The sequence below is a fragment of the Crocodylus siamensis genome, chromosome 1 (assembly GCF_052110815.1).
Source record: "Crocodylus siamensis isolate JL-2025a chromosome 1, ASM5211081v1, whole genome shotgun sequence".
Classification (NCBI taxonomy): Eukaryota; Metazoa; Chordata; order Crocodylia; family Crocodylidae; genus Crocodylus; species Crocodylus siamensis.
This window is the reverse complement of record NC_143395.1, coordinates 137,383,721-137,410,836: the sequence shown is the minus strand read 5'-3', so window position 1 is coordinate 137,410,836 and position 27,116 is coordinate 137,383,721. Positions and strand designations below refer to the sequence as shown.

The 27,116-nt window shown below is 41.4% G+C and overlaps 2 protein-coding genes across 2 annotated transcripts in view; one reads left to right on the top strand and one right to left on the bottom strand.

Annotated features, from left to right (window-relative positions):
* RAB4A (RAB4A, member RAS oncogene family) overlaps window positions 1-16,163 on the top strand; it is a 36,457-nt gene extending 20,294 nt beyond the window's left edge. Inside the window, exons 3-8 of the mRNA XM_090043951.1 lie at window positions 1,076-1,190; window positions 4,440-4,502; window positions 6,475-6,629; window positions 8,880-8,975; window positions 9,970-10,131; window positions 11,774-16,163. Coding sequence (XP_089900077.1) covers window positions 1,076-1,190; window positions 4,440-4,502; window positions 6,475-6,629; window positions 8,880-8,975; window positions 9,970-10,085 — 545 coding nt within the window. The 3' untranslated portion in view covers window positions 10,086-10,131; window positions 11,774-16,163. The remainder of the gene's footprint in view (window positions 1-1,075; window positions 1,191-4,439; window positions 4,503-6,474; window positions 6,630-8,879; window positions 8,976-9,969; window positions 10,132-11,773) is intronic.
* Window positions 16,164-20,436: 4,273 nt separating this feature from the next.
* The window catches only part of CCSAP (centriole, cilia and spindle associated protein), a 29,453-nt gene continuing 22,773 nt past the window's right edge, over window positions 20,437-27,116 (bottom strand). Inside the window, exon 3 of the mRNA XM_090043930.1 lies at window positions 20,437-24,881. Coding sequence (XP_089900056.1) covers window positions 24,708-24,881 — 174 coding nt within the window. The 3' untranslated portion in view covers window positions 20,437-24,707. The remainder of the gene's footprint in view (window positions 24,882-27,116) is intronic.

The following is a 27,116-nucleotide window of genomic DNA, read 5'->3' as shown; positions in this document are numbered from 1 at the left end:
ATGCTAGTCAGACTCCCTTAGTGTGCCTAGAGACAGAATGGCAGCAGTGCACAGGGCAGCCCTGTTTGGCTGACCCAGACTGCTCAGGGTTAACCTATGTCTCCCTGCAGCATAAATATGTTAACACGCAGGAGTGATTTAACCCCGTTCGTCCTCAAGCTGTTTTTCACCAGAAACCGCTTTTTTCCTCTGGGAGAAAAATCCTGAGCAGTTCTACAGTTGTGGTTCCTCCTAGGGATGTGAAAGGTTAAGCGATTAATCTTTTAACCGATAAGTGCAGTAATAACCAGTCAGCTTACTGGTTATCCTTGAGCTCCAGGCAGGCACAGTCTGGCAGGGAAGGGGAGAAGTGAAGCCTCACAGTGCCCCAGCAGGAACTAGAAGACAGAGGGCAGGAAGGCAGGGATGGGGCTAGTACTCACAGCCTAATAGGAAAACAGCAGCAGCCTCATGACTCAAATAAGCAATTAGCTTCTCATTCATAGGTGCTCCCTCCCTCCCAGTGCACACAGGATTGTCTAGCTGGGTTTGCCTTCTCCTCCTGTGCCCCCAGTCAATGGGCTCCCAGCAGCAGCTGTGTCCAAGCTACTGTGTTATTGGTTAAACATTTAACCTATGTAATTAGAGGAAGCTAAACAAATACACTTTTTTAAAACTATATTTACATTCCTAGTTCCTCCTGAGAGAGCAGTGACTTTCTCAGGAGCAACTGAACATTTGTACATGGCCCTTGAGGTGTTAGTCAGGATGTACAAAAATATTACAAGTATAAATTGGTAATACTGAAACCATATGATTTATGTATAATTAATTTTGTCTTTCTAGAAGTGTTTAGTTACTCTGCATGTTATGGTAATATTTTGAAAAATTGCTTTTGCCTAAATTTGAATATGCTCTGCAGAAATGATATACTCAAAATTTTACAGTAAATATTCAATAGTGCTTTACAGTGCTTTCACTGTTTATGCTCCTGTTTTCCAAATGAATATATTTGAAATATTTAGATAGATAAAAAATTTAATCATGCACTTCATTTGTTCTCAAAATATTAAACTTGTTTCCCTTTCTATTTTAGTCAAAGATGACTCGAATCATACTATTGGAGTGGAATTTGGTTCAAAGATAATAAATGTAGGTGGTAAATATGTAAAATTGCAGATATGGGACACAGCAGGACAAGAGAGATTCAGGTACCTTTTTGTTTATTTATTCTGTGGTATTAAATTGGAACCTAGAGGTATTGGGGACTACATTTATCTGTGATGTAAATAGCTACACTTGCCAAGTCATCAGCATTGTCTGCTTTACCGTGGTTAAATGGTCCATATCCTCAGTTTGTTTAAACTGAGGTAACTCCATAGATTTCAGTGGAGTCAATACTGCTTTGTATCACCTGAGATGCTAGCTGTCTCATTATGGTATGGTTAGTTATTAAATTTAGCTCTCAAAATTTATGTTAAGAAAATATTTAGCATGAAGAAGGTGCCAAGAAACTAGTCATGTCAGAACATGTAATAAGACAGATCTCTGTCTCAATCCCAGTATAGTCTTTTGTGAAAGTAATCTGATTATTTAATATATCTGTATTCTAACAGTTGTACTTAAATGTACCAGCTTCTTTGTGAGAGGCAGTGCTATTCACTTGTATAAAACGAAATACCAGCATATCTTTAACAATATGTTGCATTCATCTATTGTACCCTGTCAGTGGCAGATTTGGGAGATTGGGGCAGGGTGCGGCAGTATGGTCATACCCTCTTTCCACCACCCTTGCTGTCCCTAGTTGATGCAGGTGCAGAGTCTCAGAGCCACTTCTGCCCTGCTCAGGTTACAGGCTGTAGTTTCTGAAGGGTGTCAGGGACAGTAGTGATAGCAGGCAGGTTGCTGCTTCGTGCACCTGCTCCTAGCCACCCTGCTCCTAGCCACCCTGCTCTCTGTCTGTTGCTGATGAGGACCAGATGCTTAAAGGAAGAACCCTCCTTTCCTTCGCCCCACTCCCATCCCCTGTGTCATTGCTTATCTCCAGCTGATGTGAAGCTGTGAGATGCAGATCCATTTCTACCCCACTCCAGATGTACTGTCAGGTAAGTAGGCTGGCCATATGGAAATTTTGGGAATCTGGGACACTGCCCAGATGCTCTCACAAGTTGGTGGGGATAGGCTGCATGCTGGGCAGTTAGTAGTACCCATCTGCCTGCCTGCAAGGTGCTCCACACCACTCCAAACCCTGGCCAGACTGCGCCCTGTGCCCTTGTGTTTCCAGGACACCTATTATAATTCTCAATAGCCAGCCAGGAACCAGCAGCTGAAATTTGGGACTGCCCCACTAAAATGGGGCATATGGTAACAGGCTTGTTGGAGGAAAGTGGCAGCAGCAAGCAGGTTTCTTCATCCTGTTTCTGTCCCCTCCCATGTGTCCCCTGTTCTCTGGGAATAGACACTGGAAGCAGGAACCCACCCGCTGCCATTCCCAGTTCCTAGCTGACACAGGCATGGTGGGGAGGCACTCTTGTTTTGCTCCAGCCACAGGCTGCAGGAAGCAGCTGGAGTGTGGGACAGAACTGACTCTAGGGCTCCTGCCTGCTTGTCAACCCAGGGACTACAGCAGAGGGTTGGTGGGTTTCTTCTTCCAGTGCCTGCTCTTTGCCCAGCTCTCCAGTGTCCCCTGGAGGCCTTGGCCACTTATAGTCCGAGGTGCTGTGCCATACCCCTCTTTAGGAAATCCTGGATTTGCTCATATATCCAGTATATTTGGTCATGGATCAAGCATCTACTTAATACCTAATGTTTAAATGCATCTCTGTCCAAAGATGCTAAAAGATTACCATATTATTCAAATGTAAAATGACCCCGATTATAAGACAATTTCCAATAATTAGGTTCTGTATATGGAAAATTTGTAAATTTTACAGAATTTTTCAAGTATAGACTCTGACTATTGTAAGCTTGTCTTAAATTTTGTCCCCTTCCCACTGCTACAACAGGGAGAATAAATGTGGAGAAGTCATGTAACCCCATTAACCTCTTCCTTCCCTGTGAAGTAGCACCTCCCTGATATCTAACCTAAACCTACCCTCTTCCAGCTTGTTATTCCTGGTCACTCCTGGCAGTGCTCGGGGGAACAGGGACTCCCCCAATGCCTGCTGATCTCCCCCCTGACTAGTTTATAACAGGCCACAAGATCCCCCCTCAGCCTTCTCTTTTGGAGGCTGAACAGGTTCAGGTCCCGTAGCCTCTCCTCATAGGGCCTGCCCTGTTGTTCCCTGATCATGCGAGTGGCCCTCCTCTGGACCCTCTCCATGCTGTCGACATCCCTCTTGAAGTGCGGCACCCAGAACTGGATGCAATACTCCAGCTGCAGCCTGACCAGTGCCGCATAGAGGGGGAGGATCACCTCTTTGGACCTGCTCGAGATGCATCTGTGGATGCATGCCAAGGTGTGGTTGGCCTTCCTTACTGCCTCTCCACACTGCCGGCCCATGTTCATCTTGGAGTCAGTGATGACCCCAAGATCCCTTTCTGCCTCCGTGCTGACAAGAGGGGAGTTCCCTAACCTGTAGGTATGGTGCCGGTTGTTCCTCCCGAGGTGCATCACCTTGCACTTGTCTGTGTTGAAACCCATCCTATTCTCATCCGCCCACCCTTGTAACCTGTCTAGGTCCAATTGTAGTCTGTTACTTCCTTCTAGTGTGCCCACATCCCCCCACATCTTAGTGTCATCAGCAAATTTGAACAGGGTGCTTTTTACCCCCTCATCCAAATCGCTGATGAAGATGTTGAACAGTGCGGGCCCAAGGACCGAGCCCTGCGGAACCCCACTGCCCACGTCCTTCCAGGTCGAGAAGAACCCATCCACTACCACCCTCTGGGTGCGGCCCTCCAGCCAGTTGGTGACCCATTTGACTTTGTGGGTGTCTACACCACAGCCCCCCAGTTTCTTAATGAGAACGAGGTGAGAGACAGTGTCAAAAGCCTTCCGGAAGTCCAGGAAGATTATATCCACTGTTACCCCTGCATCTAATGATCTGGCGATCTGATTGTAAAAGGCCACCAGGTTGGTCTGATAGGACCTGCCACTGATGAACCCATGTTGGTTGCCCCTAAGCATGCAGTCCCCTGCTGGCCCCTCCTGTTGATTCATGTTAGATGAGTGAAACTGACTTGGAATAGTAAAGTTACTCTCTCATAGCCAGGATACGTTGTTCAGGGCATATAAATCAAACCAGCACTTGAGACATCATTTGGTAATTGCTGCAGGTCACAAAATACTGGCGATTGGTGCTTCTGCCAAAATATACTGCTTAAGTGGTCACCAATATTGTACAATAGTTTAGTTCCTAAGTGACTTCTACCTTAACACCAGGTAGAATACATCATCATAATCCAGTCTTTACATGGTAAAGTTATTGCAGAAACATAACTATGTAATTCCTTTTCAGGTCTGTAACAAGAAGTTACTATAGAGGTGCTGCAGGTGCTTTGCTTGTTTATGACATCACCAGGTAATAACAATGAACAACTCTGGTTCTTTTTTTCACTTAAGGTTTGTATTATAGCAGACAGTGCAGATGTACTTTGCATGCAAAGAATAGTGATGGGATTCTTCCAGGAAGGACTTCCACCCTGCCTGCCCTTTGAGGGGAGACAGCACTAGCTTGTGGTCAGTAGTGTCCAGTGCTACAAAAAGGTTCAGAAAAATGAGATTAAATGTGGTCCCTCCTATACACTTATAAATCATCCATCTGTGTCAATGACTTCTTATTGTGCCATGTGTAACAATACTGGCTTCAGTTACAGGAACGTGGTTGCCATTTGGTTAACTGCTCTGTGACTTTGCTCAGAAATGGAAGGATTGTCCCTGTGTAGTAATTTGCTTATGTATTTAGGATGGTTTTCTTAACTTTTGGTTGGAATGAATAGTGAGAGCAGAAGGAAAGATCTTCTCTGAAGTATTGACTGTTTTGGTTAGGAGTGGTGAATATTCATGACCCTTCCACAAGTCAGAAAAAACATGGGTTGGATGAGGCTTTTTAGTGTGTCATACTTGAGACTGGGATGTGCTGAACTCTAGGAAAGTAGGTGAGCTCTTGTTGGTAGTTTTAAGTGGAGCTGACTCATCTGTTGAAGGTTGTAGATATTTGGAATTGAAGAAGTGGTACAATGCCTTGGTTAGTTTCCAGGGAGAGGATTTGGCAGTTTAAGTGGCGACTGTAATCACAGTACTTTGGCCTGTAATGATGTCACTGAAGGCCTTAGTTTATCCTGTCTGTTTTTAGCCTTCTTTCACCATTTGTTTTCAAGTTTCTGCGTCTTTTTTCATCCTGGCCAGAGTATCAAAAAACCAAGGAGCATTGCTCAGGTCATGAATAAGAAAGAGCTTTTGGGAGATTTGATGGGTGAGGTTAATGTACTATGATGATGGTGGTGATTTAGGTTTTTGAATCTGTGTCCTGAGAGTGGAATGTAGCCTGTTTAGTAATATATTGGAGTCCATGAGTGGAATCCAGGATCTGAGGTCAGTCTTTTTGCCTGGAAGCTGAAAGGCCTTTGATCATTGTATTGACTAGGTGAAGATCTGTCCATGGCAGTGGGTAGGTTGTGAGCCTAACATCTAAGCCATAGAACTAATTTTTAAGATCATCATTGCAACAGCATTTTATAATTGGTAAGCTGCAAGCAGTCACAAGTAGCTCGCTCCTTTATATTTTTTGTAACAGTGTGGCTCTGCAACCTCATCTCAAGATTCTTTCTAAAGTAGCAGCTGAATTTTACATAAATCATTAAATTAAGTCTGCTATTCTTTTCTCAAATCTCATGCACATGAGGTTGAAACAGTGGATGTGCTGTTGATGCAAAAAGGTCTTTTTTTGGCAAGACTAGCAAAAGAATTTAGAAAATCTCTCAATCTATTTGTTTGCTTTTGTGTGTAATAAAGAACAGGTATATTTTGATAACTTTTCCCCTTCTAGTAGACACTGAGTCATACTTGGCCTTAATGTCATGGTTAAGGGGAAACTCACTTGCAAAGATCTGTAGATATTCAGGTTCTAGTTCTGCATTCACTTTGCTCCATGGAGCTAGTCATGTCAGATGCTGTCTGACGAAGCAGCACTCCAATTTTTAATTGGTCGCTAATTCAGCTAAGACTCTTTCCCACCTTCATTTAATTTTGTTACTGCTGTCAGAGTATCTTCTGAGTGGAATATGCAGAAACCATTCAAAGAAATGAAGTATTCAGTTGTCTCTTCACAGTTTTTACCTGCAAGTCTTTTCCTGTTCAAAGAAAGTAAATTATTGATGCGTGTAACTGAATCAAAGGAAAAATTACTTGCCTAGGGTTAGTGCAGCAGACCAGTGGCAGAGCCAAGAATAGAACTCCAGGCTCCTGAATTCCAGTCCAGTGTTCTCTCCACTAGACAACACTAAAAATATCCATAATATAACAGAGTTGTTGTTGTTGTTGTTGTTACACAGCCGGGAAACTTACAATGCACTTACTAATTGGCTGACGGATGCAAGAATGTTAGCAAGTCAAAATATTGTGATAATACTGTGTGGAAACAAGAAGGATCTTGATGCAGATCGTGAAGTTACTTTCTTAGAAGCATCCAGATTTGCACAAGAAAATGGTAGGTGTTTTGTGCCTTTTAAAAAATCTAATATTGAAGTAATGTTTGTTTGTTTTTTCCTATTCCTCTAATGATACGGCTTTTGTGCATCAGAATACTGCTCGTCCATATGTACCTTACTAGTATTATCAATGTGATCCCTTTTCCCACCACTTCAACAGACAGATCTACCTGAAACTAGGGTAGAAAAGAAGGAAAATTCCATGAAGCCACCCCACCAAGGATTCTCCCAGTCCTACCGTTTGCCATGTTGAGCAAAATTTTTCCATCCTTTCTCCCCATGCATAACTATGCCAATCAGTTGGAAGCAACTGGTTATAAATCAGTTCTAGAAATGCTACCTCCTTCAGTTCTCACGTAGCTTTTCTTTAAGATGGACCAGCCCTGACCACATCTACTCCCAGGGACTTTCTAAAGGAGTTTCTAACTGAAGAGGATAATCCACAGACTATATTACCTGTTATCATTTGCATCTATTGGGGTAGGCAGAGAATGAAGGATCCTTCTAGTTTGTGTTATCACAGAGGCAGCCAGTTCTTGTCCATGTGGTAAGCAGCAAGGTACAGATCTGAAGGGATCCCTTCCACATGAATACTACTATTATCTGGCTTTCAAGTTGAGGCTTTTTCCAGCATATTCTTATTTGAGACTTAGGGGAAGTTTTTGGTTTTTTTTTTAACTTCCCCTCCCCCCCCCAACTCCCCGTGTATGATTTGAATATGGTTCAAATTAAACATATTGGGCAATGTCACACACATGTGAACATGAGTCTAGGAAATAAGCCCTTTTTATTTTCCTGACCAGTGAGAGGAAGACTATTGGGTAACTTACCCTGTAAAGTAGGACACACAGTTGGTGGTAATATGTAATACCTCTTGAACCTGGTGGCTGACTTTCAGGAGAATTTTGAATATAAATCTTCAGTTTCAAAGATGAATGGTATGGGGAAAGGGGGAGGACTTTACCTAGAAAGAATATATTATATTAGAGGACCAGATAAAGGTGAAGTTAGTCTACAGATAACTGTCTTGCTGTCAGACTTGGTTTCTAGATAAAGTGATAGATATAGATGGGCATTCAATTAAAAAAAAATAGTTTGGGGTGTCCAATATGGTTTAAATTAGTAGATAACTTTTTTCAGTAGATCATAATTTTTTCCTTTAGAAGTTAATGCTCAAAATAGTATTTCAGCCATGTTTTGCTCCTGTTCCATGCTTTGGGGCTGTTATCACAGCTCCAAGCAGAGTAGCAGTAAAAATTGAGTGGGTTTTTTGTTTAAACTGTTTACTAGAAAGCATTTATGCTGAATAACAGAATGGGAAAGTAGAGAGAGCCAAGATAAAACATAATCACTTAAAGCCTATACCTGTGGGAGCCTATATTAGTAAAACCCTGATGAATACATTTTTAAAACTATTTTTATCATGTATTCTGGTTATATTTTCATTTAATTCTGTTTGGATATTAAACTTAAATGGGCTTTATCAGTTGACTTCATAGTCTGATTCCTGTGCATTAGTATAGCACTGTAGCTTTTGGATTTCCAGCACTCTAAGGGCAGCATTTACATGTCAGACCAAAACAGTTTTACTGAAAACATTTTCATGTTTAGTATCATTTAGAGCAGGGCTGTAAAGACTATAAAACCTGTGGCACAGGCAGCCTCTGTATGGCATGTGGGAGAATGGGGAGAGGACAGGCAGCACAACAGCAGATAAGACAGGGAGCACAGGCAGGGAGCAGAAAACAGCAGCTCATTGGGTAGAGAAAAAGGATCAGAGTAGGGGAAGATGCAGAGCTAACTTGTGGCATACCTTCCCAAAGGCTGGCTCCCACTGATAGAGCAGGGGGTGACAACCAGGGGCACGTGCCACAAGTGGCAGGGGCAGCCTCTGTGTGGGGCTTTCAGCAGATTGGAGAGAGGACAGGCAGCACAGTGGCATATAAGTTAGGAAGAAGAAATCAAAGCAACAGATCAGGCAGGGAGCAGAGGATAGCAAGGAAAAAAGAACAGGCAGGGAGCAGCAGGTTGGCCGGGGAAAGGGGCTGGAGTGACATTTGGGGAGAGTGCAAGACTAATTTGTGGCACTCCTGACAAAAAAAATTTGTCCCCCACTGATCTAGAGCTGCTGCTTTTAGCAGCGAATGTGGGGGACTACAGTTGTTGACACAGAATTTTCTTATTCCACCTACTGCAGCAGACTTTCAAAGTTTAACTTGAGATTTTATTTTTCTGACATCCAAATATAGAGCTGATGTTTCTGGAAACAAGTGCACTAACAGGGGAGAATGTTGAAGAGGCTTTTGTACAATGTGCAAGAAAAATACTCAATAAAATTGAATCAGGTAAATTGAAATTAAGATACTGATTAAGCATATGTTTTCAGCTTTGGTTCTACAGTTTCCCTAAACTGTCTAGCCGTAAGTGTTCAGTGTGAATGTACCAGTAAATCAAATAACTCTATGAAATTTTGTAATTCACTGAAAGAAAACGCATAGTTAAACATTGTAACAGGCTAATCCATTTGTTTATCAGAGCCTATATGATTCTTCAGACCACTTTTGCACCTCTTCTTTGTGTATGGGTGCAGAATAGTGTCAAAGGTATTAGCTAGGTCATATACAAAGAGTATGAGGCTTTTGAGAGCACTTCTAGTAAGTGCCCATGTGACTTCTGGTTGAAGTCAATTAATTTTTAATTATTTTGGAACTGCAAAAACATGCTGCATGCTTCACAATATAAGTGGGCAGGTCTAGGTCAACAAGAGGCTTCTCGGTACTCTGACTTTGTCAGTGGTTCCAGTTTCTAATCTGTTTCTTTCAGCCTGTTTCATGTCTCAAAAAATTCCAATTCAGGAAAACTCAATCATGTATGGACACAGTTTAAAGTGTTTAATGCTAAGGAAATGTTTGTATTTAAAACCTATTTAAAGAAATAGTGTATGACTTTTCTAAGTTATTTGCTTTTGTTTCTGGCATCTTGATTTCCTTTTGTTTGAATATTAGTCTCTAAAATTGGAGAACGAAATTGAAACCAGAAAGAATTTATTTTTTTCATAAAGTAGACGAAATACAAAAAGAACGCTTGTCGCAACCATGTGACTTGTTTAGGAGATGCACTGTGTTCTGGGTTGTATAATTAGAAACTGCTACAGAAGATTGAAAAGTTTACAATTTTATCAGAAGTAAACAAAATGTAATAATTTCTTGTAGAGATGGGATACTGTAAGGTAGGAAAATACAAATACAAATGAACAGTTTTATCTGATGTTACCAGTTTGCTTGGAATATATTTATGCATCCACCCATGACCAACTCCATTTAAAAAAATTCTCATCAGGTGAACTGGATCCAGAAAGGATGGGCTCAGGTATTCAATATGGCGATGCTGCATTGAGACAGCTGAGATCACCACACAGAGCACAAGCCCAAAGTGCTCAAGAATGTGGATGTTAAGAAAACTGAACAACAAAGTCCTGAACGCTCCTTTTAGATGCAAGAGGTAAGCCTCTTTGGTGGATTACTGTACCTCATTTGATGCCTTAATACAGAGCCTTCCGATTTTGTGGTACTGAACTTTTACCAGAGCAAAATTGTAGAACAGGGTAGCATCCAGCAAAATAATAAATAAGGGCTTGCTTCCAGTGTTGGGTTTTGTTTTGTTTTTTCTCCTAAGTAGAAGCAAATTTCCTTCAGGTCCTTATTGAAATCTGAAATAATTTGCTTTTTATTCCATAATATTTCTCAGAAAATCCAAAAAAGCTTATCTTTTGGCAAGTTCTGCTGTGAATCTTGTACCTTTGAAAAGATGCTGATGACTAGAGGGCAGGCCATTTTTACAGTGTGATGACAAAATACTACCAGAAATGTAAATCCATAATATATAGTGCAGCCCCATAGCTTATTAAAGGCTTTTCATAATCACGCTTTAAAGAATGAGTGATAAAGACTCATCCTGCTCTCAAAAAAATAATTAAAGTACAGTATTTGGTTCCAGTCTTTGTTCTGCTCTCCCTACAAGGAAGACCAGCACTTGGTGTCTTGCGTTGCTTCACGATATGAGCACAAGGGAAGGAAGAGGGCAAAAGGGAAGAAGCAGCACCAAGACTGTTCATAGCCTCTGGAGGAGAGACCTGTTTTCCAGAGATATCCAAAAGGCTGGAAGGGAGGGCTGGAGTGTTTCCTTCTAACTCTCCCGTTAGTAGTTGTGTGGGTGAGGATCAGGGGAACAGATTCCAGTAGAGGTCTGCAGCTGGTTGCTTCTTGCAATAATGCTGGACTCTTTTTTCCACCGGTTTGTTGCTTTTAGCTGCTACGAAAAGAGGAGATTAAATGGGCTGTGTACAGCTGGCTGTATTCAAAACTAGAAAATTAGTGCTACTTTAGAACTGGAGAGGGAAACCTGCTGATACACCATCTGTCTCCTCTCCAGTACCACACAGGGAAAGATAGTTTAGAAAATTCTGTTTTAGGGGTTAGAATATTATTTCAGCTAACAGTCTTCACCAGGAACGCTTCCTTTTTTTTTCCTCAGCAGTCTCCTTCAGGTACCCAGGGATTTCATGAGGGACTTTTCATCTGGCCCCTTTCAGTCGAGTTGATGTGGGTGGGTGACTTGCCCTAAAGACTAACCCTGGGTAGCAGATTTTCTTCTGTTGTTCTGCATCTGTTACCACCTACCTTGAGCATCCTGCTGTGCCTCCCTGTTGGTGACAATGCTGTTTAATTGTAAATGGCTACTGGGAATGATATTCTTTTTCTTTGCAAGGAATAAGAATGATCTTAAGAGTTAATGTGAAGCTAGGCTATAATAAAGCCTTCTGTTTACCGATTTGCAAAATAAACCTTTGTACCTAAAAGAGTTTGGCAACCTATCACTGCAGAACTGAAGGAGACTGGCAAGGAGTAGCCTAAGGGAGATGGATTTTGTGTTTTATTTAGTACCTGCTTCATACTCTGGATTGAACAGGGCAGAAGCCAGGGTAAAGAAGGAAGAGGGCATCCATTTGGAGTCATTTTCACGTAATTATGGCACCAAACAAGCTTGCATGTGCATGGATCGATCCAATTGTAGTATCTGTTCCTTAAGGATAAATTCTCTAAAATGTGCCCATCAGTGATTAAAGCTTTTCTGTGTTTTACAGCTGTCCGTGCAAATGGTGTTTGGAGAAACAGACTGATAAAGCTTGAAGGCTATGCAGTTTTTTAAAACATCTTCCCCACTGTATATAACCAGAACAGGCCACTGCTGGAAAAAGAGTACTGTAGGGTAATATGCAGAAGTGTACACATGACACAGCAGACTGCAAAACAAACCTAACTATTCAGTGGACAATACTAAACTCATACCTGTAAACATTTTCTGTTACATTCTTTTGTCCCCTCAACTTCACTTCAGAGTATTACTGTATCCTGTATATAATGTAACAGTAAATTTCCAAAGCATGATACACTTATGTATGATAGAATGTTGCACTAAAAGCAATTTAATATTTTATTTTTTTTATCATAACTAAAATTTAACTGTGAGGTAGGCTTTATCATGTTTGTGTTTATTGCACAATCAGTTGTATTTATGACCTGAAACACAAAGCCACTGGCATTGACTGTCGGTGATTTTTTTCCCCCCCCCCTTCCCCCCCCCCTCTTCACTCTGCCACTTCTACAAAGTGTTTACATGATCCATTCTGCAGTACAGTTAAGGACTTAAGTTTACGAATCTGTCATGTTTGGAAAGGACATTTTTAATGAAGTGCATCTGCCCTGTTTTCTGACAATTCTTAAATAAATGTATGTCAAAAAGTGTTCTGTAAAATTTTGTAGGCTAACAAGTGTTGCAGCTAAGTCTCTGAAATGACAGCCGTTTGACATTTAGATCTTGAAAGTTTTTTTTCTTTTTTTTTTCTGTACTGGTTTGCTATGTAGAAAGAGGGTCATGGAGATTGTCTGTGTGTTTTGCATCTCTGAATGTTTTCTGTCTGTTCGGTGATTCTAGTGCAGTGGGATGACTTGGAGGACCATCATTGTAGGAGTTCTTTTTTGTGCTAATCCCCCTAGGTTACACTTCTTTCTTATGCAATGTATAATCATTAACTCGGGAGGCATAGCTGGGCAGTTCTGCTCCCTGGACGGCAGTAGCTGGGTTGCCACAGCCAGCAGTAGTGATCACTTTTTGTGCTACCCTGTGACGTCAACACCCAGGGCTGGTACCCTGTTCACCACCCCCCACCCCCATTAGCTATATTATTGGATTAACTAAGCAATCTACTGTAAAAAGAAGGCTGCTGAATCTGCATCTGCAGAGTTCAATTGGAAGCAAAGCGTTTCAACCGTACAATGCGTAAGAAGTAAAATCAATTACCCTGAATGGGTGAAACTTTCAGATTATTAGGATTCATTTTAAGATGCTTTTATGGTATTTGCGTATCATAAATACAAAAAGTATCACTCCACCTAGGCTCTTGTGATCCATCTTCTACATATTTCCCCTATCAGCATGGTATGGAGTGCCATCCTTCCTGTCTCCAGGCCCCACTGAAGCTACTTCATGATGTTGGGGATTTACTTATATGAGAAGAGAGTGGCTGCATGTGGCGGTTGGGGTTTGTTTGTTTTTTTGTTTTTTTTTTTATTCCCCCACTCCCTAATATCACCAGAGTATTCAACCTGATGGATTAGCTTTAACATGAAGGTGCTAAGCATTCCTTGGAATATCCCTCCCACCCTTTTTATGGTGTGAAAAGGATTTGTAGTAACAGTTGCCACTGGAAATTCTGTCCTTCTGGCATTTGAAGCGGTAGTGAAGAGGTAGGAAAGGGCTGCAGAGTCAGAAACGGCAGAAATCCCTGACTGTCTACCTTACTATCTGGCTGGGGGTGTGCATGTTAGGAAGTGAGGGAAACTGCAGCTTTGTATTGCAAGTTAAGGACCTGTAGAACAGAGTGGGTATTTCTGGGCATGCTTAAAGGTGATGTGGAAAAGGGCACAGAGAGATCCTAATTATATTACTAAAAATCCAGAGTAACTGTATTGACCTAACTGGAAATGATGTCACTCGAGAAATCGGAACACGCAGAAAAAATAGTTCACTCAGACAAGACGCCTATATTGGAATTTCATGGGCAAAGACTGCTTTATTCTATGGTATATTTGACCTCTATCTAATTAAGGGACATTTTGGGGTAGCATATCTGTGTTTCAGGGCTAAAGCAGAATTGGTGCTATAGTTCCAGGGGCTGATGCTAGCACAAAAACAAACTTAGAGTGTTTGGGGGGGATCTTATAATGTTGATGTAATGCTTGGCTTAAATGGTCTTTCTGGGGCAAGAGATTTGTCAATTTTCCGCCCACCAAAAAGTAGGCTGTGGGTCTCTCCAAATTAGCAGCATCAAGTCAAAAGAATTCAGTGTAGGTCCTTGTCAAAGATTTGTGCTGGAAAACCTAGCTTGCAGGCCAAAGCTTTTGATCATGTCCCTTCTCTCCATATAATGGTCAGAGTGTAATATTGGACTGGAATGCCTGCTGAATATGCTGTATGCAATGTAGCATGCATGTTTGTTACACACTTGACCAGACCCGCTCCCAAGCAAAGTTCCTTTCCAGGTATAGTTTGACATGATTAAGCTGACTAAGTGCTGTATTTACCAGTGTCTCGAGTAACTCCAGAGGAACTTATTAAATAAATATCTGCCTTGATCCCATCTCCTGGGTTGTCTTCCTTATTTAGTATCTGGAAATGGCCATCTCCCCTGTTGCTCCATTTCTTCTCCCAGAATAGAGCAAGTAACTAGTACTTCAAACTTCCAGAACTAGGAGGCATTGGTACAATCCCAGACATGAAAGACCCTGGCTGTAGCTTTGATTTTTGTTTTTTTGTTTTTTTGTTTTTTTTTTAATCTACTCCTTTGGGAGCAAAGTCTGTCTGTGGGCCTTTCCCTATAAGAGCTTCCTGCCACTTTCTTGAAGATGGAAGAACTTCCTTTCCCTGTTTGTTCTACAGTCTCTAGGCAAGAATGGATGTGGGGAAACATTTTGGCAAGTGTCAGGATTTTGCCCTAGCATCACAAGTCACTTTTTGTACACAGTGAGGAAGAGGAAGTTTGCCTATTCCTTAGCTCTGACATGTAGCACAAGCCAAGACCTCTCTTGCTAACATCACCGTTCTTAAATATTATGGTGATTATAGGGCATTTTGATTAACTAATTGTTCTTATTCTCAATCCACTCACAGTTGATGGGAGGGTTTAGAAAGTGTTGCTTACATAATAGACTTCTGTTTCACCTTCATGCTTCTATCACCTTTGGTCTCTAGTTTTCATGTCTTCCCCTTCTCTTTCCTTCACTAATCTTTACTTTCCTCCTCTCTTATAACATAATCATTCTCTGCATTTGCAAATGTGAGTTTTTTGTTTTCAAAATGATCTTAAGTAACAGGTGATCCAGCCTTAAATCTGGAATGGTAGAAACAGTGCCTCCTAATCTTCCCTCCGGTCCCACGCATACAAGAGTATTGGTTATACCCATTCTGCTTGACAATTTTTGGTCATTTTTCTGGAATGAAAAATAAGCTAAGCACAGTTCTTCTTTGTACCAAGTGTCTTAATCTCATATATCCCTTATGTGTGTTAAAAAGTAGCTTTGTTACAATGAGTTCATTATATATACTTGATATCAACATCTAAGTGTTTCTAAAAATAAAGTGGATCCATGCAGCCTGAGCGCACATTAACAAAGTTAAAGTGCATGATTTATCAAAGCTGTCAGATTACTGTGCTTCATATTTCACTTTAATAACATGTTGATAATCAGTTAAAATAACATTGTTTTATGCTGAATACAACCATCACGAGGGGGGAAAAAAACTCCTCATGATGGAAGAGGTGTAGTTTATCATTGTGAAATGGTATGTGATCTAGACTCTTCGATTTTATGCCTGTAAGGCTAGAAATTTAATTTTTTACTCTTAATGGTTTATGCAATAAATAAAATCTTGGTAAATTTAAATGGTAAAATAATCCCTCCCTTTGTATGTGTGCATATTCCATCTACGAAGAAGTCCTTACTCTAATTGACTTACCAAAGCAAGATGGCCTAGCAAAGCTTTATAGAAACTATGCCAGGCAACTGAAGTCTAGACTTGGTTGTTCTTTACGGACGTTTTTAATTGTTCAAGTTGTTTTAAAGATTTAAATATTTTACAAAAGCCTTTGTCTTAACTTTTAATGAGTCTGTTGCTGGACTGTGCCAGTACATCTGACACTTGTATCTAATCTTGAATAAAGAACTCTCCAGATATCATGAGTGTTTACAGCACCTCTTATTTCTGGTATAATAGTCTTACCCCTTGCTTAAAGTTTGGTGATGGTTTAATAATTGTTAGACCCTTCACAGTGATTTAATTCCTGCTTAAAGGCATTGTGTACTCAGTGTTTGGCTACGTAAACACTAAACTGTGCTCTACAGAATCCAGAATTAAATCTACTATTCCTGCTTGGGTTTTTGTTCCCAGTCCCCCCCGGCCAATGTCTAGAGTAGAAGCTTTCTTCTGCTATTCATATTCCAGTACTGGTGTGAATGTAAACAAAGCAAGCAAATAGTGAGGATGGATTTAGTTGATAAGTCTTCAAATACCTGAATGATGGCTATAAAGACTATGGGCATAGTCTGTGCCTCTGACTGCAGGAGATGAGACAAGTAGCAGTGGTCTCAGATTGGAGCAGGCATAATTTAGGGCCATGTTACAGGCTACCTTTAAACCTGGTAAAGACGCTTAAAAAAAAAAAAAAAAAGGAGCATTCACCTGTTGAAGGGTGTTAACCTATCATAAGTACCCTCAATGTTTTAAAGATAAGCCACTTAGAATGAGGTGTATCCTTAAAATATTTCCCCCCTGCCATTCTAGGCTATTGTTTGAATGGTCAGGGGAGGTAAAATGCTTTACTTTCATTCTGCCTGCATCCCAGGGTGTACAGCTCCCAGCCACTCCAGCCCTTCCCCTCCTCCAAAACTCTAGTGGTCTCCCTACTACAAGGGTGGGCAAAATGTGGCCTGTGAGCTGGATGTGGCCCTCCGGGACATTCTGTCCAGCCCACAGGGCCCCTAAAAATTTAGAAAATATATCTGCCCCTGGCTGCCTGTAATGTGGCCCTCGATGGCTTGCCAAAATGCAGTAAGTGGCCCTCCACCTGAAATAATTGCCTGCCCCTGCCCTACTACCTCTTCCACGCTGAGAGCAGCCTCTCTGAGCAGCTTAATTGCAGAGAAACCATGGAGCTGGGGCAAACGTGCTTCTCTTGGCTGTCTGGCCTGGCTCAAACTGATGCTGCAGCAGGGGATAAAGCCTTAGCAGCTCCACTCCACACAGCTGCCTGGGCTCAGTGATACCAGGGAGCCTAGGGGAAGGTACTTCTCTGGGTTTCCTGGTATCGCTAAAATGGATATGGTAGCTCTGCACTGACAGCCAGACCACCAGTGGGGTAACTTAAATATATAAACATAATTCACAAAATAATCCCATAGCTTACAAGAAGCTAAGGTGCTAAAAGCATTCTACCCTGTTGGGGCCTTTGAGTTGTTTGCAACAGAAGAATTGTACTATTATTTTTCTATAGTACAAAAAAGGAGTGAAAACTAAGAGCTAGCATTTACCGAAGGGGTGCCTCAGGTAGCACCTTGTTGAGGGTATTTGCATCCAATTCACTGAAGCTGTAAGGGTGGAGATAAACAGCTGCTGGGAGACCTGGCTGGGTGCTTCCAAGACTAGACAGCAAGCACTTAGCCCTACTTTGCTCTTGTGTAGAACTCGCCATTTATGCATTTCAAAGTGCTTTGCAAAGGAGGCTGATGAGAAAACAGGCAGAGACTTCCCGAGACCACTTGGTAAGCTAGCAGTAGAACCAGGGCCAGAACTCAGCTCTCCTGACTGATGGATTGGATCATGAGCTGGGCAACACAGTTTCTTGCCTGTTTGTCACCATGTGAACAATATTGAAGATTGTATGATGAAATGGAGATTCCTCATTCCCTCCAGGCTGCAGTTCAGGTACGTGGGTGAAGGTTTGCTCTGCTTCTGCCTATTCTAGATCTACTGTGTGAACGAATTCAGGACTTCATTCTCTATGGCACCTTTTAACCAGCGCTGAACCAGAGAAAACCCATTCTTGCTGAGTCTCCCTTCACCTCCCTCTACTCTACCCTGCCCCCCAGCAGCACAGTTGAGTCCTGACTCCCATTGCTGCTTGCCAGCCCTCTAGTGGCAAGTCAGTTGTGCAGGTCAGAGATAGCATTCAACTCTTAATCTGTGACTGCTCTGAAACTGCTGTATAACAGCATGACAAGGTTCTTTGGGTAGATCTGATATCCTTTATTAGACCACCTCAAATAGTTGGAAGAAATCCTTCTTTATAAGCTTTCAGGCACAAACACCCTTCATCCGGCTGAGGAAGCATCTGCAGTTAGTCTATGTCCTTAGACCAACAAAGCTGCAACCTCCCCCCTGTAATAGCATAACATTCCACAGATTTAAAATGTTATAAAGGTAACCTGTAACAGCACCCTCAAATTGAATAGCAGGAGGAACTTTCTTATTTATGAGGGTGGTGCTTTGAAACAGGCTACCCAGGTAGTGGAGTCTTCCTCCTCAGAAGCTTTTTTTAAGACCAGCTTATGCAGTTGGGTTGGGATGGTTTAGTCAGAGCCAGTCCTACCTTAAGCAAGGGGATGAACTAGATGATATCCTGGGGTTTCTTCCAACACTACTTCCCTGTGCTTGTATGACACCCTGCCCCCCCGCCGGTTGTCTCTGTGGGGAAAGGGAGTTTTAATACAAGTGGAGGCTATTTTTTAAATTTGGGTTTTAAAAAAAGATGGGAAGTAACAACCCACAAAACTTAACCTGTTTTGAAGTTGCAAAGTCGAGCTCTGAAAATGTAAGTAAGGTCAAGTACAAAGGGTGAGAGAATAAGCTACATAAGGGGCTGAATTAGGATTGTTCTATTTTCCCCTAGGAGCAAGACAACACAACATTGATGCATTTCTAGAGTAGGAACAAGGCAACTAGCTAGAACAACCTCGGTCAGAAAGCACATAGCAAATGAGGCAGAAGACCAGATTAGATTTTGCACTGGCAATTCACATGCCAAACTTCACCATTCTCTACCACCTGATCTTCATTCTCTGCACACCCAGCTTGAGAAACTGGGGGTCTAATTTCTACATGAGCTATGTATGCATCTTGGCAGCTTTGCCAGAACAAAATATTAAATATTAAGTCCTCAGTTGCTGGGTCCCTAACAGTAGTGGATGCTTGGTTTTAATCTGTGCCTCATCCTTCCAGGAGTGTTGCAGATCAATTCAATGATATTTTAAAAACTTGAGACAATGGCTGAAGCAGATGAGCCAACAAGGGAAGCTTCAGTGCAAGGTTTCCAGTATGTATTACACAGGCTCCCCCACATATAGGATCTGTGGTGCTAATCCAGTGGGCAAGGCAAGGGGACATGGTTACCTGAGACATTGTTGTCTTCACCAGGAAAGACAACATAGAAAACTGCATCATTAAGGTAGCTATTTGGAGTAATGTGACTGTCCTCACAGATTTTGACTACAAAGGAGACCTTTTGCTCAGACAAAATGCTCCTGGTAGTTTTGACTTTAATATAATTCCCAGCGGTAACACAAGTGAAGCTTGTCAAACTTACTGAAGTTGCTAGCTGATGCTGACTTAATAGATGATCCCCATTAGACTCTGTTCATTACCTTGCCTGTCTGTAATTCTCAACATCTTCTTTTGTCAGCAGCTGAAGAGTAATGCATGGCCAGAGACAGCTAGGATTTAGTTTTGCCCTTGTCAGACCCTACCCTGCCACTACCTTGGGGAGTCATGGCAACATCAGTGCCATAGACTAGTGCTGTTTAATGGGGGCTCCTAGGCTGCATATGGCCCCTGAAGGGTTAGTATGCAGCTTGTGAGTTCCTGCCTGGTTGCCCTGCTGTTGGTTTTGCCAGCAGGAGCCAGATTGTCCAGGCTTCCCTACCCTGGTCCAGCTTCCATATCCTGCCCGGGCTCCTGAGGAACAAAGCAGGTGGGGAGCAGGGCACTCATGCTGTGCACACAGCAGGGGAGGGTGCTGGGTTGCTCACACTGCAGGCAAAAAAGGCATAAGCCAGGCTGCCAGCACTGCAGGTCAGTGCCCAACTAGGAGGGGAGCCTACTAGGCTGCCTATGAAGAAAGCAATCCCTAATTTGTGGCCCCCCAAGACTAGCCCAGGCAGCATATGGCCCCTGGCTGCCCAGCTCTTGAAGCCATTTTCACCCCTCTACTAACCTGGGAAGACAAAACAGTATTAGGAGCCCAATGTGGGTTAAGAGATTATGTTATACTGAACCATCTGTTTGCTTTGGCGGTCTCAAATACTGCAGGAATAAAATAGAAGGAAGGAAGAACCTGGAGGGTGACAACTATAAAGAGTTCAGGAGCGACTTAAAACATCCTGTCCTAATCCCATCCTGTAACAAAATCCATAGCCCTAAATCAAGAAGGATGGGGCTTAAGTATGAGAAGTTCTTAACTACTTGCCTGTCAGATCCAAGGCTTTTCCCAGATTAGCTGATAGCTGAGCCATGTTTTGAGGCTCTAAGTTTTAAGTGCATTTAGGTACCATACTGTAGGGCATGAAACTAGTAGACTGAACTCATGTCCAAGAAATGCTTCTCTACTCCATTTGCAACTTTGCAGTTGCAAAGGTAGCAAGATTCAAGAAGAGATATGCATGTTGTGTCTGTACTGCTGTTTGAAGCCACTCAAGATCATCTCACTCAGTTTTATTCACATGTACAATCTGACACTGCAGTGTTAAATACACTGTTTATACACAAAATGCAGAAGCTTTAAAAACAAATACTGTTAAGAACCATTCTACAAAAAGAAGTCACATATTGCTTCAAGCTTAAATGGCATTTCTTCAGCTTTTAAAGTGAATTCAGTGCTAGCAAAACAGAATGAGGCAACTTCCTCATCCTTCCCATCCCTTTCAAGAGGGACCAATTGTAGGGTTGAGAATCAGGCTCTAATTATGGCTTTGTGGCTGAGTGTACCACCTGTTCTAGAAACTAGACTGAAACAAGCAACTTGCTATACACAGACCCTCTTGACTTTTGGTCACTTCATTGCAAGCGAAAACCGAGTCCATTCCTGAAGGTCTTGTTTCAGTGCCGAATTTCACATCATCATACATTTTAATATTAAAAAAGGCAGATGTATTCTTCCTAGAATGAAAGATTAGTTTAAATGTGCATCTGCTACCTGGATAGAAGGACAGTCAAGCCTGTCCATTACAAGTTTGTTAAATTTGGCCCTAAAGCTAGGCAAGTGTCCCTGTAAGTATCAAATTGCATGGTGTGAGGAAGATGCGAGAGCACTAAGACTGAGCACAAGCATGCTACTCTACTGTACCAGGGCATTCTTTTACACAGCTTTTATTGTAACATTGCACACTGAACACACCCGCTGGGCTTCAGAGTTTGGTGTAGCTGAAGAAAGTGCATTACACCAGCAGGACATAATCACCACTTCACTATGCACAGTGGTTTTGAGCATCTAGTGAAAGAGACTAGAGTTTGTCAGGACTTAGCAAAAAGAACTAGGAAATAATTGACCAAAGATATTTGGAACAAAATTCCTTTTTAAAGCAAGAGTGAAATATTTGAGGCTGCAGTAAGTTAGTATGGCATCTTTAATTCTTCAATTGCCAGGAGACGGTTGAGACTGGAAAAATTGAAAACTTCTTTTTACACTGTCTTGGTGCAAAAGCCATTCCACTTCACTGAACATGCATCTCAAATCTACCTCACATTAGTCAAGTATTAATAGGAGTTTCTTGCTCTCTGAACAACAGCTAGCCTTTCATTAGGGCTCTCCTTCAATACCACATTCCTAAATTTAACATGGAAGCTGTTTAACTGCAGAAAACAAGTTTTCAAGACGGCATTTTTGTTACTCTCTGCATCGCTTTGTACCAACAGCTGCAGGGTAACACTTAGGAAACTGCACAGGCAAGCCAACCACTTGAATTTGCAGTCCCAAAATTAAGATGCTTTGCATCCACAACTGACTTGGCAGCAGGCATGGGGTGGTCAGCTTTATACCCCTTGAAGTCATAGCTTTAAGTACTATGATAGATCCTCCCCGCCCCCCCAAGAAGGTCATCTAAAGAAGTTAGGCAAGGTGAGGTGGCTTTCCCAATAGATGTTTTCTGCAGGGAGAAAAAAAAAAAAAAAAAAGTTGCCTCGGTTCAGGCTGCATAAATGCACACACCCCAGGAAAGAACAGGGAGAATACAGCACTCAGGTGTGCAGGGATCTTTTAAGTTCAAGCTAAAAATGACATTTGACCGTCATTCAATCTAACTTTGTAGCACTTTTCCCTTCCAGCAAGTTAAATGTTGGTAGAACAAGAACTACTGACCAATTTGTCAGGGGACAAGTAAGAGACAAGCCTGAAGCAACTTTAATGCTGCAGCTTACTTAGGTTTCTTAAGCCGTCTAAGGCATTTAAGCAAACCTTCCTCTTCCTCACACTTTGCTCAATTTGACACCTGCACTGAAAGCATAGAACAGTGGCAGAATGGCTTTGACATTAAGACTTGCATCCTTCCAAAACAGAGATGCAACCAATATTTTGAGTAAAAAAACTTAAAAAGCAAAAACTAAAACACACACTGGGGAAAAAAAAAACCAAAACACACGCACACACACTTTTGTTCATCCAGTATAGCTACTAGTGCTGCTACTAATCTCTGTTACTATTTTAAGGGATAAGATGCCCAGTGATCTGGAAGTTTACCTGAAACTTGGGGACTATTTAGAGCAAATATATTTAAAGGGGAGAAAATAAAAACAAATCAAAAATATTATTTCACCAATGAGGTTAAGTAGTAACCTCCAGTAGAATAAGATGCCCTCAGAAATGCAGGCATCTTTCAGAAATTTCTAAAAAGAACTACAGGATGGCCTCATACATAGAGGAGAGGTTGTCTTTCCAAGTTAGAAAGTCTCTACTGCAAGGGTTGGAGAAATCTTTTAGGAACAGTGCACCAAATTAATTCAGCTGAGTTCAAATTCAGGCAGCTGGTTGCAACCCTGACACCAAGTTGGTGAGGCAGATTAAAGATAATAAAATAAAAAGCTTTTAGTAGACCAGATCTAGCCTACAGACTATAGGTTGCTGACCTCTGCTGTAGTTGGTGGTTTGAGGGCTAGGTTAGAAGACAACAACATTTTAAAAAGTTGCACTCTTAAATTTTGCAACCCAAGTGAAAGAGGCCACCATTTAAATCCCATGAGATAGAATGATTTAGTAAGTTAGTTTTATTGCTCTGTATATGAAAAAATATATAATTTAAAAACCAAGGCAACAGGAAAGCTGTATTTGCTCCATCAGCCTTGGACTCTTTCAGTCATCCTCTTAGGAAAGAGGAACCTTGACTCTGCACACTGGAGTCTCAGATAAAAATCACTGCCTTCAGTTTTTGGAATCCAATGTCTGCCTTCCATTTTCCAAGGCTTGTGCAGTGAAGCCAAACAGACTGGTAGATGCATTAACTTTAAAAATCTGCTATACCAACACACCACAGGACTAACTTCCCACCTCAAACTAGCTTAAGACTCTTTAAAAATCCTAACGTGTTAAGGTCAAACCATGGTAAAACATGGTCAGAGTTCAGTAATGTGTTCTGTGTAAAAGAATGCACCTTGAAACACACACCACACTTCAAAGAGGTCTCAAAAAAAAGGCTCACAACTATTATAAGCATCTTTTTTAAAGCTCACACTTAGTATTCAAAAGGTAAAAATTCCATTTACAGCAACCTGATAAAAGGTACATTGAGGATCTAACATCAAACAAGTGCTGGCTGTCCTACAGAATTAAAAAAGAACCCATGAAATAAAAATATCCAGAGATTTTGGTAATCTCTGGGTTTCCCAGGGATGTTTTTTTCCCCTTAGTAAGGAGTTATGCTTGTACCTCAGGGGAAGATTGGACCCCATAAATAAATTAATTTGTAAGTGTTTATCAAAATTACAAGTCTAAAACTTCTATCAAAGTATTAACTACACTAAACCATGTGGAATTACATCTACTTTTTCCTTGGAGCATTGACAAGATTCACAGATGCAAGTGTTAAAAATAGGACTTCACTATTCAGAAACCAGCTTGCTCATTAGAGTGCATACTTTTAAAAATGTAATCTGAAACTGGTATTCAGATGATTAGATCCAAACATAGATAGATGCATCCCCTAGCTTAATACAGTGGTCCCTGGTCAATACGGGTAGAGCAATCAATTATCTACTGGCTGACAGCCATTAAATAGTGATTGTCTACAATCGACCATTTGATGTTAGTCATGAAAACAGCAAATTAATCCTGTGAGTATGTCTTGCTGTGCAATAAGTAAGTCACAGGATAATACTGATGTAATCCACGACATTGTAAAACAATGGAAATAGGAGCATACCAGTAAGATTCACTATTAAAATAATTTTAGAAAGTAATTGCATTAAAATTCTTGAAAGCCTGCAAAATAGGCAGACAACTTCTGGCAGCTGTCTGCAGAGATGGAAACACAGGTCTCCTATCATTAGTGAAGCTTACTAGAGCCACTGGCTTTCTGGTTAGCCACCTGAATGGAAGTGATAAAGTACTATTTTAAATAATACAAAGGCACCTACATCACACCCACATACACAACTTAAGAGAATTATGAACATTTGTATTAAGGGGTAGCTGCATTTTTGTGACCTACATCTAATGGCTGTAAACATTTGCTTAGATATTTAATGTTTTGAAATTGTTTTCTTAACTTGAAATGCCTCTTCAAAAGGTGGAATGTTTAAAAGCCATCTTCAAATGTTATGGCTCCAACTATACACCCTACGGTGAGGTAGGTGACAGAGTACAAACATCATCACAAACTGCTGGAAACCCTTATAAAAACCTTGCATAAATAGTTTGGTTCTTTGCACCAATATCCTGATTTAAATTTTTTTTTTGTAAATGTCCCAGGATGTTTTTTGATTCACCGAGCTCTTGCCGAGTAGCATCTCATGTACTCTGTCATCCAAGGATTATCTGGTGGGGATGATTTTGTTTTCCAGGTTTTCTCCACATCTGCGGAGCGCACCCGCCTCTGAGACAGCTTCCGCTTCTCCATTTGCCTTCTGTTCTTTGCTCGTAGTGCAGACTCATGAATCTATCAAAAACAGAGTGAGTCAGTCTTATAAAAAAAGATTAAGGGAGTTTAACTTCAAAGAAACAAGGAAAGAAAACTAAAAGTTAAAAGGTCTACCTTCACCTTTCCCTCCTCCCAAAGCCAAGAAAAGGAACACCACCATTCCCCAGTAAACTATTTCCAAAGGATTCTAGAGGAATTAATGTACAGAACATCTTGATAGAAGTGACCATTAAAAACAAAAGGGAGACAAACATCTTGTTGTCTGTGATTAAACCAAATTGTTTCCCCACTCTCTTGTTTTCTGCCCCTCTTGAAGAAATCACTGAAGGACAAGGATGTCTTGACCACACAGCATTTACACAAAATTATGTTAAAAGTAAGTGAAATTCAGAGTAAAAAGTTTCACAAGTTCATAATGGCCGTTTCTTAAAAATGGAGTTATATAGTACAATACACATATCCGACTTAAGTTCTCTCTTGGAATTTCTCTAATTTAAAAATAAAGGATAGATTCATTTGAACACTAAATAGGAAACCCAGAGACCACCAGAAGAGATTTCCATGGATTTTAAGGTATACAATTAGCAGCTTCCCTTTCTCCACCCCCCCCACCTCCCCCTCCAAATTAAGGACAGATTCACCAACACCAACCAGCCCTTAGAACCCCAAATACATTAGTTCTTAGTTTATAACCCCCACCTTGGCTTGGTGGGCAATACTAGTTTTGCAAGTAGCATATAGGAAAATAGAAGCCTTGTTCTCAATTCACAGCAATGCTTAAAAAGTTCATTTCATAGTTGTCCCTCAGCTCTGGGCAGCACTGCTGTAGAGAACCTTTCAACCAACAAGCAATCAGGACTCATGGGAGAAGTGATATCTTTTATGAGACCAACTAGATTTTTGCAAAAAAAAAAAAAGTCTTCAACTGCAACCTTTTGGGCACAAGCACCCTTCATCAGGCAATGGAGAAAAGATTGTAGAAAGTTCTCCCGGGTAGGAATGGAAAGTTCATATTTCATAGGAAAGTTGAAGGTGGGATAAAAATCCCCTTTTTGGAACAGTTTATTGTATATGCAGATTAGGCTCAGAGAGGAAAAAAAAGTTGGAATAGTCTGTTTACCTCAAAGTTGTTTGGTGGCAAGCAGGATGTAGTCATATTTTCTTCTGGTTACGATATATCCTATTTCACAGGGGAGTAAATAGATGCAATGCTCTTCTGGGCAGGCATTTCTTGCCTAGTAAGGCATCTCTGAGCTCTATGATGATGCAAATTACCTTAAACAAGGGCAGGAGCAGGATCTCATGTTTCAGGTGGTCAAAGTTGCTTCCTTCTTGTAAAATTATGAAGGTTTCATCTTTTACAATCTTTTTTCTGATACCTGATGAAGGGTGTGCGCGCCTGAAAGCTTGCAATTAAAAAGACTTTTTTTTTTTTTTTTTTGCAAAAACTCTAGTTGATCTAGATACCACCTCTACCATGAGTCCCGATTGCTTTTTTTCTCTAGACCAATATACGGCTACAACCTGGATACCTTTCAACCAGCAAGACACATTCAAAAATGCTGTGCGACTGCTGATTAGTCCAAGAAGGAACAGTTAGACCAGGCAATCTACTAGGTGCGTGTGAAGCTTCGGTCGCCGATTCAATTCGGAGAAGATTCAGCCGAATCAGAGGCTGAGCCACCAAATCAGAATCCAATTGGGAGACAAAAAACCCCTCTGAACTGATCCAGAAGAGATTTGGAAAATTATTAGGAGATTTGGCAATTCAGAAGGGAGTCTGGCAGGGAAACAAAAATTGGTAAGAGGGAGGGGGAGCAGGGATTGACATCTGTAGCTGGCCAGTGACTGTGATCTTTCCCTGAATCCTCTTCCAATCACAGTGCTCTGGGGGAGGGAGGTAAAAAACAGCATTTAAGCCTGTCGGCAGGCTTTCTGTCCCTTTTGTGAGCTGTTTCCACCTCAGCAAAAGAGGCGGGGCTGGCTGGCCCACAAACAGGTAGGTTGGCAGAGATCTAACTGGCACCAGGAAGGCCCCCTGTTACAGGCTACCATCCCTGATATTTTCATCCCACTACACAGTCATACACGTCTTGAGTTTTGCTTTGAACAGTTTGAGGTGCAGTTTGCCAGAAACCCTTGCACCTATTTCCTTGACACTTGGCAGGCTTCATGCCCTCAGAAAGGGCTACCATCCCTAATGTTTTCATCCAAGTCTGCCAAAAAAGTGATGAAGTTACAGCTATTTCTGTG